The sequence below is a fragment of the Adiantum capillus-veneris genome, unplaced genomic scaffold (genome assembly GCF_014529385.1).
Source record: "Adiantum capillus-veneris isolate H3 unplaced genomic scaffold, ASM1452938v2 Hic_scaffold_445, whole genome shotgun sequence".
NCBI classification, from domain to species: Eukaryota; Viridiplantae; Streptophyta; class Polypodiopsida; order Polypodiales; family Pteridaceae; genus Adiantum; species Adiantum capillus-veneris.
Window position 1 is genome coordinate 40,381 of NW_028221532.1, and position 12,254 is coordinate 52,634.

Genomic DNA, 12,254 nt, shown 5'->3' on the forward strand with positions numbered 1-12,254 from the left:
CAGGAATTGGAGCATAGGAGCACTTTCTCCTCCATGGGGGCACAAAAATTATGGTAGCGTGCAAACAAGAAGGAAAATGAGTGCCTCTATAGCCTTGCACGAGTCACACCGTCAAAAGGAAGAACTATTGCACGGCCGAAAACACCTGTGATAAAACACCTGTAGAGATTTATGAAAAACCATTTAAGCATGCAGCACACTCAAAATTAGGAGAAACTAAGGACAAAATGACAAAGTTCATCTTGTGGAGATGTTTGTAGAGTATCCATAGGCAAAAAATAAATAAAAGATCAAGAAGTTATGGCCGCTCGAACTGGGGGTGTTCTCTTTTTTGCTAAAAAGTGAGCCCTCTGGAAGTTGTGCAGGTGTTTCAGCTATTAAAATGGGGTCTCTCTTATCTTTTATTCCCCAAAAATGTTCATTCTCTTTTCAACCGACAAGGCTTCATTTGTAGGCACCTTTTAATCGGCTCATTTTTTGCCTTTTTTGGGCAAATAATGAGGTGTCAGTGACCCGGGGAATGGGGTGGGGACAAGTGGTCGGGAACCAAAAGGAGGGCAAGCATCGGGACAGGTGGTGTGAATAGCCTTCCCATGTGGGATAACCCCCATGACACTTGGAAACTTCCTCCTCACTCCTCCCAACTCCCTCATGCCCAAAAATTTATAGCTTTTCCCCCAAGCAGGAAAGCTTCTCGTGCAAACTTTCCTCAGGCATAACTTGCTGCTCCACTCACCGAATGACACACCGTAACACATGGCTTGAGGCCAAAAATCTCAGATGCATCTACAATTCTCCAACCTCATCATTTCCAATTCAAATTATCAAGTTGGCCGAGTTGCCCTTGTTGTATGCACCCGCAATCACTTTCTAAGTTGAGACTGCCCACTTCAGGTGCTCATAACTCATGATGTACAAGTCCGATTTACGAGCTATAAAGCACGGATAAAAATAATTATTGAAAACCATTTTTTGGAGACTTGAACAAACTAGAACATCAGCATTCAGTCTTGGAAAAATCACACCTTTATACATGAGTTTTTACATGGTTACTTCCAAGACTTGCAAGGCTATGTACACATATATACATGAAGCTAGTGGGCAATATTTTTTTGCATGACTCGGTGACTTTATGCTCATCCAAAAAGTTCTTGAAATCATGCTTGATGACTAAGGTGATTGAGGTGTTTGTTGTTCTTAATGACTAAGGTGCTTGTCGTGCTTGCTGATTAGGGAGCGTGAGGTGCTTGTGGGAACACTACCCAGGCTTGAGGTGCTTTGTCATGCTTGCTAACTAAGGTGCTGGGGGTAAGGTCTACAAAAGTACACAACAAGGAGGGGGCGAGCCCTACACAAGAGGGGGGACGAGAGAGAACACACACACCTCACACAAGGTTGGTACAAAGAAAGAAAAAGGGACACTTGTAAAGTTCCTCTTCATGTTGCCCTCATGGTGTGCCTAAAGCCTATTGGTTGGCCTCCCAAGGGGTCCAATGATAAATTTATTAATTTAATTAATTGTTTTAGCATTTATCAAGTCCTCTCTCGCAAAGGGGAAAGGGGGACACTTGTCCCAAGCCTACCCTTGTTTCTTGATATGCCCCTGCATGTGATTGGCTAGGCTTGGAAAGGTCCAATGATCTTCAATCATGAGCTACAAGGGGGGATCGACCAAAGCAAGCTAGGGGGTTTCTTGAGGCGTATACTCTCCCACACATACTCACACTCACTCTCATTGTGTGAAGTGCAAAGGGCAAGAGCTGCATGTCCTTCTCCAAGCAAGTAGAGAGGTTCAGAGACTACACCAACACTGTTGGCTATGGAATGCAAATCCAACCAAGATCCATGCTTCAATGCTTAAGCTTGCCATCTTCTCCATCTTCATTACTATGCTATTATGATGCTAGCAAGAAGAGTGATGATAAGTGAGAAACTGATTCTTTCTCCTATGAAATGTTTCTTCTTCCTCTTCCCTACCCTAATTACTTGCTTGCTATCTACACCTTCGAAGGTGTTTGAGGTCTTGGGAATGAGGCTTGGGATAGTTAATGCTTTCCAAAAGTTTTATGTTATGCTCTTGATGCATGAAGATTTCCATCTTCATTGCATTGCATCACCTAGGTCATAAGGAACACAAATATTGTAGTGTACCAAGTCTCTATTGATGGAAAAAACTATAATACAAATGCCTATTGGAGGGGGGACCGACTCCACATAAATTTGATCCTCAACTACTGTCATAATCTCTAAACTCTCTCTCTTGCAAATGTATTGTTCATGCCAAGTTAACCAAATGATATGTTTATGTTGCTACCATCAATTAAGTTTACCCTCTATGCTCACAAAGTAACGTCACAAAAGTACTTTCTCCAATTTTTGCTACTCTCAAAGTTAATAGGCCATTTCCACTACGTTTTCCACAAGGGTGGAGGACCTTAAAGTGGCCTTATATCCATCATTTATCATCATGTGAAGTGAAAATATATCAAGGAACCAAGGGTGGGCTTGAGGCTACCTTAAGGATGATCAGATAGCCCTTTCCTAGTTCATCGAGATTGACCAAAGCATTTCTTTCCTAGTTTTCCATAACATTTTTTCTTCAAACAAATCCTTGAGAAAAACAATTCAATAGTTCCTTGCCTTCCAAATGTGTTTGAAGTAACAATATCTCATGACTTGTGTAGCGATGAGGAGTGCTTGGCTCTTGAACACCTTCCCTCCCATGAAGAGATTGTTCTTAAAGAATCCTACTTTCTAGGTCTTTTGGACCCATTTGTAAATCCTTTCCTACAAGGCCACATATTATTTGGCACTCCTTAATTGAAAGTGAGGGAGGTCTTTGTGAGCTGTTCTACATTGTGAGCATCTACCTAGACCAATTTCCCTAGCAAGAACCTTCATTCTAGTTGGCCTGGCTCCCCAAAGTACCTTCCAAAAGAAAAGTTTCATGCCATGCGGCCATTGAGCGTTCCATATTCTCTTCATGATCGTCTCCCATCTTGACCCTAGCCATTTTTTTCCCCAATACTTACTAAGTAGGAAGAGCCAATTCTTTGAAGCCATAAGGGTGAGGTACAAATCCTTAGTTTGCGATTTCCAAAAATGTCTGTTCATAGGCCATTGCCAAGCTTTCCCCTCAAAATTGAATAAATACCACATGTTAACCCATTCCAGGGATTGTTGATCAATAATATTTTTGTCCCACTAAGGTTAAACTACAGATCTAGTTGATCCATTTCTTTCTAGCTGCTTTTGTTATAGTCCTAAAGTTGGCCTATATGTCTAATGCCCTTGTTATTAAGCTTTCTAAAAACTTCTCTCCAAAAAAGGGTTAGAAGATGTCTCCAATCTTGGAGAGCCAAGGGGACTAGTGTACTTAATCGGATTTTATTAACAATAGGACATAAAAGTTCTAGGGTTTTGAAAACTCCTATCATATGTATATGTTTGTAGAGGTCCTTACTTTAGCTCAAAGACAAGGCACAAAAATCTCTAAACAAAAAGCCTATTATTGACACCATATACATGTGGTAGTGATGTGTGTGAACACACTTAGGACCTCCATGGCATTTTTTCCCTCGCTAGGAGGTTTCCTCCTCGTGTATTGCATATACTCTTGTCACTCTAGGGCTATCTTATCTTTCCATTACACACTAAGTAATACAATCTCGGTTGTGTTCCTTGAGCTTCCTTTGTCTTTTCCAAGCTCTGTGTGTTTCCCTGCAACCCTAATTCCAACAATTGGTGTCAGAGCAGGCTACATCCTCCTAGGCCTAGTCACGAGCATCTCCAACACATGCCTACTCACTTTCTTCAAATCCTGTGAGATTTGGAAAGCGTTAACAAGTCAACAAATACTTCGGGTGAGGTCATAGAGCTCAATTTTCTCCGAATTCTCATTTGGGCTCATTTCGGCCTCCGTTTCCAGTACAGGTAGTAATGGACATGCTATTTTGTCATTTTGTACAAGATTTGTTCCATTGTTATTTCCTTCGTAACAGGTCCCTTATATTCTTCTATGGTTTTTCGTATAAAGCATGTGTTGTTCCTGCTTTGTTTCTCCTATTTTTGGGCAGATTTCACATTGGGTGCATGCATTTGTCATGGCTAACAACAACACATATGTGTTCAAGATGTTTTCTTTACTGAGGATATATTGGACGGGGACAAATACCCTATGTGGTCTTAGATGATGCAACATGGTATTGTGTCAAAGGGTGTTTTGAACATTCTGCAAGGCATTGATGCACATCCTAGTTCTATGGACACAGATGATGTTGAGGATGTTGCAGGTGTTACTGCAAGGATTATTATTGCTAGAACTATTTTTCCTACGAGTGAGAAAGCTTGTTGGATGTAAGAGATGCATATTCTCATGCATTGATTGCATTGTCTGTGAAGCGCACTATTACTCCTCACATTCACTTAGTAAAATATGCAAACAAGCTTGGGATATTCTGGCTGGTCTTTATGCGAGTCGCAATGAGGCTAAAATTGCATTGTTGCATAAAGAGTTCAAGTCGAAGATTATGCATGAGGAAGATGAAATGGACACTTTCCTTATTGGTATCAAGGATATAAATGAGCAAATTATTTTTGTAGGCAGTCATTTCTGACTGTTTCCTTGTGCAGACTATTCTTGATTCTTTGCTAGATTCTTCCCAGAATTTTGCTAGTACTTACTGACTTATGACCCAAGGAAATTGTGAAGTTTTCTAGTTTGATGCATTATGCACATTATTGTCAGAAGAGTCACATTAAAAAAAATAGCACTAAACAGCGTGCAATTAAACAGACTTTTATTATTGCTCAAAGAAAAGGTGGTAAGAGCAATGTAACCACTTCTCATGGTTCTTTTGCGAGTGGACATTTTTCTATTCCCAATGCTTCTATTGGCAGCTTTCATCTGGGAATTCTGGTGATAAGGGCAAAAAGAATAAGCATTGCCATTATTGTAAAGCTAATGATCACTTGATCAAGCAGTGTCCAAAATTCAAGGCAAAAGAGGCTAAAAAGAAAGAGGTTGGATCAACTACAGTCCAATACAAGCGCAACTATTGTAGAGTCTTCTGTGAAAGGATATTGTGATGCTGATGTGGATGTAGAGTGGACTTTTAGTGTAGAGTGTACTTATGATCCTACTGTCCATTATACAAGCATGTCAGTTGCTCCAGATTCACATGTGTGGCATGTTTTGGGTCTCTAAGTTTCTCCAGTTTTCTACGTTTGCAAAAACCTGATATGGTTGCTTCTTTGCCACCTCTTAAAGCACCTGCCAAACATGTTTGTGAAGGTTGTATTTTGGGTAAGTTGCAACGCTTGAAGTTTCCAAAGAATGGTTCAGTTAGGGCCACATGCAAGTTTCAATTTGTGCATAGTGATGTTTGTGGACCCATGCAAACTCCATCCTTGGGCAATTCCCTTTACTTTCTGACTTTCATCGATGATTACTCCATGCATGCTTGGGTGTATCCACTTAAAGCAAAGTCCAAAGTGTTTATGTGCTTGAAATAGTTTCTGGCTATGGCTGAAAATATCTCAAAATGTAGTAAGGGAACCCTCAATTCCAATTGAGTGGGGAGTATACGTCTCATGAATTCAATGCATTTTTGGCTAGTTGTGGGATAAGACACCAATGTAGAGTGCTGTATGTAGAACAAGAAAATGGTGTTTCTGAGAGGAAAAATAGGTCACTTACGAAAATGGCACGATGTATGGCCAAAATTCAAGCTTCTCCGCATTGGTTTGGGCTTGAGGCTATCATGTGTGCCACTTATGTACGTAATAGGTAGCCTAAAAAATATTTTCAGTCTATGACTCCATATGAATCATGGCATGATATAAAGACTTCTATAGAGCACAAGCGCATTTTTGGTTGTTTGGCTTATGCTTTGGTGGCACAAACACAATGCAAAAAAATGGATGATAAGGTTGTCAAATGTATTTCTGTTGGTTATAGTGTTGAAATAAAAGGTTACAATTTGTAACATCCACAAACAAAGTGTATCTTGGAGTCACGAGATGTTATGTTTATGGAAGATTCTATTCAGCCTTTACTATCATGTACTATAGACAATAATGTAAGCTCACAAAACATTTATGACAATTTATGGCCTCTTTTGTGGTGGAAGTTTTAATGTAAATTCCAATGAGATAAATGTACAGTCTATGGGGGTTTTGAAAATGTTACAGATCAGCCTATTACTGATGTAGATGAGCATGCTAGAGATATACCAAAATGGTTGGTGCATACTTTGTCTGATAGTGAATTGTATGCACCTTTGTCTAGTCATACTCATTCAAGTTCTCACCATGCATCTTATGCATCAGATTGTTATGGTTTGGCTGTGTCTAGCTTATGTGATATTGATGAACCTATCTTTTGATAAAGCACATAATTAAATTGGATGGTTGCCATGCATTTTGAATATGATGCACTTATAGAAAATGACACATGGACTTTATGTGATTTGCCTCCTAGAAAAAACGCCATTGGTACAAAGTGGGTTTACAAAGTTGAAACACAAGTTGGATGGTGAGATTGGCTTGACTTGTTGCAAAAGGCTATGCACAACAAAAAGATATAGATTATGAAGAAATTTTTGCTCCTACTTGTTGTATGACTATATGTTTTCTATGTACACATTTTGGTTGGGATGTACATCAGCCAGACATTGTTACTACTTTCTTGAATGGTGACATATCTGAGGAAGTTCATGTAACGTAGCCTTGCGATTTTCTCAAGAAAGGACAAGAGGATAAAGTGTGAAAATGTAAGAAACCTTTGTATGGGTTGAAGCAATCTCCTTGTACTTGGTATGAGAAAGTTCATGTAACGCAGCCTTGCGGTTTTGTCAAGAAAGGACAAGAGGATAAAGTGTGCAAATGTAAGAAATCTTTGTATGGGTTGAAGCAATCTCCTTGTACTTGGTATGAGAAAGCTGATTCTCATTTGGTCAAAAAAGGCTTTCATAACAGTCCAATAGAAAGCACATTGTATGTAAAACATGAGAATGACTTACTTCATATTGTCGTTCTCTATGTGGATGATTTGCTGATCATTAAAACAAATGAAAGACATATTGCTAAATTTAAGGATGCTTTTAATGCTACTTTCAAGATGAAAGATTTGGAACTGTTGCATCATTACTTGGGCATACAGTTTAAGCAGTGTGATGGCGGTATTGCCTTGTGTCAGACAAGTTACATAGAGACATTGCTATGTGGGTTTGGGCTTGAGGTTTTCCCCTCACTAGGAGGCCCCCCCCCCCCCCCCATGCGTTGTATGTATGCCCATCACTCTAGGGCTATCTTATCTTTCTATTGCACACTAAGTAATACACTTTCCGTTGTGTGCCTTGAGCTTCCTTCATCTTCTCCAAGCTATCTCTTTCCCTACAACCCTAATTACAACATATTTGCCCATACACATCAACGAGTTTGTGATAAAATTTAACGATTGTTGTAGGCAAAAACTATTTCTTTTGAACATAGGATCCAGTACAAAAAAGTGCATTTTTCTCATTTTGCTAATCTATCATCGATGTTTGTATGTGTGCACCTATCATTACCTTTATAAATTCTTCCACTTTGCATAGAAATCACCAAAAACATCAAAACATGTCTCCCTAAGACAACTTGGGAATACACCTCTACAAAGTACAAAAATTGCACAAATGAAAAAACTCGCTTTTGATTCTGTGGCCTTCCGCATGGAATGTAAAACTATCAAGTGGAAGCAAATTGGATTCGTATGCTTTTATTTGGACCCAAGCTTGAAGTGTACCATGTTTGTTGAGTGAAATTTAGCAATTTGAAAAACATAGTACTAGCTCAAAATGAGTCCAATTCTAGTAAAATGGGGAATTTCTCCTCTCTTTGTGTTGTTTGCTATTTAGGTTATTGTGCCTCAAAATTGAAGGACAAAGAGTTACATAGTTAAAAATCTATAAACACACTCAAAATTTCCTTTTGATTGCAAAGACACTTCCAAAATGTTAATCAATATGTGAATTTTCCTAGCAAATCAGTTTTCATAGATGGGTTGTATCTTCAAATACATAGCTTGTCCAATATTTAGAATCATAACAACACCTTTAGAACAATATACGATAGCTAAGTAGAACTTTAGAGGTCAATAAATTGTGTTTTGGGGTGATCTAATGCCAACTTCATGAAAATTGACCAAAAATATTACATTTTGTTTTGGTTTGAGCTACGTTTATAATGTGATTCACACCCACCACGACGAAGGACTTGATTGACAAGGAAAAACTTACTGGTAAGGGTGGTTAGTGGAAAAACCTAGAGGTACATGAAAAATTGCTTGCCCCTCAGTGGGCCAGCTTAAGACTGGGAGGCATAACATGCAAGATTGTATGAAAGTGTAATAGAGCTTTGGAGGCACTTGAATGGGGAGAGGTGGCAAGGTACTACTCCATTACTCACTAGTCCCCTTGGTTTTCCAAAGTGGAAAGCCTTCGGCTTAATTCCTTCTAAAGAGAAATAGCTAGAAAGATAAAAACAAAGGGCTTAGACATCTGGTCCTTTGTTGAAACAACATCAACAGGAGTTGAAAAGGTGCGCACCACTCGTCTACCCAGCTCCACCTTAACGGGACCGAAAGACTATTGGTCAACAGAGTTTTGGATGGGCTAGGCAATTACTGTATGCTGGTGTGTGGGGAGTTATTGTTGAAATGGAAGGCTCGGTGGTGGCCCAAGGATATGCATTTCTACAAAGCTAAGACCAAGGACATCTACCACTATCTTATGATCCCGCCTGATTGGTTCTTCCCCCTTAACAAGCTCTGGGGGAAGCAGTGACTAGAGACTAGGTGGAAGGTGATAACAAATAACATTCGGAAGATACAATGGCCTTTGATTATGAAAATTTTTCTTTGGAAAGTGCTATGGGGGGCCTTGCCACCAAGACTGAAGATTGCCGCCAGAGAGTTGGATCTGCTAGATGTTGCGGCTACAAAATGACTAGGGAGGACCTCGTTCACCTTCTCAAGGAGTGCCCACCTATATGTGGGTTGGCAGGGAAGATGTGCAAATGGGTACAAAAGACTAGGAAGATTGATTTCTTCAAGAACGACCCGATTCTCAGAGGGATGAGGATTAAAGGCCAAGCATTACTAAATTTCATACAGATTGTTAGATTATTCTGCTTCAAGAAAGGCCAAGATCTATTGGATGTTCAAGAATTGTCTCTCGTGTGCTAGTTTCTCCGAGATCGTCCAAGAAAGCAAAATATTAATCATATATATTGATAAAAGAAAGCACCTAAACGAATGGTAATGGGCCATCAATGCTCTTCTAAAAGGCTAGTGCTAACCTGAGTCTGTGGCACCTCTTGCTCTTGGTTTTACTTTGAACCCTGTAATATCTCGTGTATCGAGCTATGATCTTGTGGATGCCTTTGCTAGGGTTGTGAGCCAGGATTACCTTGTAGCCTTTTGATATCTTTAACATAACGTAACTCACTTTTGTGAGTTTTGGAAAAAAATTGTCATTCAAACCCAACTCTATAGGTAGAATAAGTATCCCCAAAAAAAGTTACAAGCTTTTAAGAGGTTAGAGGTTATAAGCTAGCTTTGTGGATCGAGAGCACGTTATAAAAAATTGTCATGCTACCAATCACCAATCAAACCTACCAAAAACATGAATCCACAAGATAGTATGAGCACGTAATTGGGAAGATGAAGGAGGAGTTTACCATGTTTGGCCTTTGAAAAATATAAGAACTCTGATAAATGGAACAAGTTAATTAACACCGCTTTAATTGACTCTCATAAATAAGGACCCTATGTTTGTTCGCAGGTGGCTCCCCTTTTAACCGTTGTACCAATGACCTCCTAGAGATGTCATGGCTCGACACGAGCGTGATAAGATTATGTAAGTTTTTGTGGTTGTCCATATAATTTACTCTCACCATTGTGAGTTTTGCCAATAAAAAAACGCCATGTCTGTGAAGAAGACTTTGAGGAAGGGTTGCCATTTTCAATCCTGTACATTTGCCACTTAAAACTTTTGGCATTTTGCTTTTTACCCCCGCTTTTAGAGTCCACATGTATATCTTTTTTGGAACGAGAAAAAGAGGTCATATGTGTGGAATGTTTAGAGAAAAAAAAATCCAAAGTTGATGCAAGTGGTAGTCTTGGTTACATGATTATGGAGGTGTCATCCTTTGGGTGATGAGATGAGTGTCCACCTTGGTAATTGGCATATGATGAGCACTATATAATAAGGGAGAGCTTACCAGCTTGTCAATAGAGTTTGCTTTAATTATCTTTTTAATTATTTTACTATATACTAAAGACGGTGAGCGTCCTAAAAATAATGGAGCTTTATGTGTTTGACACCGCAGACCAAAAAATAAGGAGCTTTTGCTTTTTAAACTCTCTCTTCCCCCCCCCCCCCCCCCCCCCCGGGTAGCCTTAGGACTAAGTAACATATAGGGGGGGTTTGGTTGGGTTTTGGGGTTAAAGGGATCGAAGGTAGAGAAGTTCGCGCATAAAAATCAGAGAGATCTCAACTGTAGATATACACTTAAAAAACTAAACTCGACCACGAATTAAACCCGGTCACATATTAAACTCAAACATCGTCTATGTTTCAATAATAAAATCGAAAAAAAACGACTCAAAGTAAAAATATGTGCGTGTGGATAACAATATGTCCACTTCTTGACCGTGGATCCCCTTACCCCCCTTCTTTAATGCTATGCGTTACTTAGTGTTGAGGGCAGGACAGGTATCACACTGGCATAGCTATTAACAATCCAATATTAGCTGCCCTTTGAAGGTTTGCACGTTCAAAGGGAGGTCGATTGGTTGGTGATGAATGTTTGCACGTTGTAGGGGTACCTATGCAAACGTTGTGCGCGATCTGCAACGGGAGAGCACATGTCCACGTCTAGCCAAGTGTCATGACAAAATGTCTCCTATTGACCCTCAATTGGAGGATCTTCAGCAAGTAGACGGCAATTTTCAGATTGAAAAGTCGTGTCAGCGAAACCATACTAGACGCTAGCACTCATGTATATAAAAGAGCTGCAGGCCTCTGGAGTCTGCAGTGCTGCACCGCCAAATAGCCGCCCCAGGTGTTATAAGAGCCACCGCGGGCGTAGAAGTTGTTCGTGCACACACACACACACACACACACACAGAGAGAGAGAGAGAGAGAGAGAGAGAGAGAACTGGGGGGGGGGGGGGGGGGGGGGGGGTAGAGAGAGAGAGATGGCGTGCAGGGGGCAGGTACTCTCCATAATGCTGCTGCTTTCTGCGGCAGCGCTGCTTTCGGCCCCGCAGGCAGAGGCGGCGGCACGCAAGCTGATAAAGAACAAGATACCCACATTCGAGGTCTACAACGTGCTGTCGATTCAAGGGGCCAACAGCACGCAGGGGTACAATACCTTGCGCTGCGGGGGCTCACAGGTCCGGGAAGCGGAAATTCAGTTCGGCGACATCTTCTGCTTCGACATGCCGCTGCTGAAGAAGAAGGACGTGGATTCGGAGCTGCTGGGAAGAGTGCAGGGCACGTTCACGGTGTCGCAGCTGACGGGGGGTCGTGTGTTCGTGACGGAAACCTTCATTGTGAACGGGACGAGCCTGCCCTACAAAGGAGGCTTCTCGGCCATTGGCATCGAGGACATCGGCGTGCTGAGCAGCAAGCCCATCACGGGCGGCACCGGCGATTACGAGCTCGTCACTGGCGACGCCTTCACCACCCCGCTGGGCGGCGTCTCCATTGACGAATTCGGCAACGCCGTCTTCTGGTTCCTTTACAAGTTCATCTTTGCCTAATTAATAATTAATTATGCTCCCAATTGGAGTTATAATTACTGAATACTTTAATCCATTGATCTCGTATTTTTTCCTCAAAACTCGCGTCTTTCGATAGTCATCTAATGTTTTTGAAAGGCATTTCAACAAGAATCATGCCTTTGTAGACGTTTAATAAGAGCCATGTTATTCTCTAACTCTCTCTTCTCTTCTCTTCTCTTCTTCTCTAATTCTACAATTGTATCCATCTAGAAAAATTGTATCCATTTAGAAAAATCCCTTCACTACATCAATTTTTGTGTGACACTTTGAGCATTTTGGTGCTCTACAATTTGAGTAACAAAACTCAACAACATACTCAACGCACTTCACAAAGGGAGCGTTCAGATATGGTCACAAGCTCTCATGTTAGCCCCAATGGATCACATAGCCAAGGCAGAATACCCTTGGTTTATGTCCATGGATA

General features: G+C 40.7%; 1 protein-coding gene across 1 annotated transcript; it reads left to right on the top strand.

Moving 5' to 3' along the window:
* The first annotated feature begins 11,217 nt into the window (after nt 1–11,217).
* On the top strand, nt 11,218–12,254 carry LOC147416854 (uncharacterized). The gene has a single exon (XM_086508021.1). The coding sequence runs from the start codon at nt 11,243–11,245 to the stop codon at nt 11,807–11,809; it is 567 nt and encodes a 188-aa protein (XP_086364147.1). The 5' UTR covers nt 11,218–11,242; the 3' UTR covers nt 11,810–12,254.

Coding starts and splice junctions, on each gene's coding strand:
- LOC147416854 (XM_086508021.1), top strand. CDS start 11,243: ATGGCGTGCAGGGGGCAGGTACTCTCCATAATGCTGCTGCTTTCTGCG.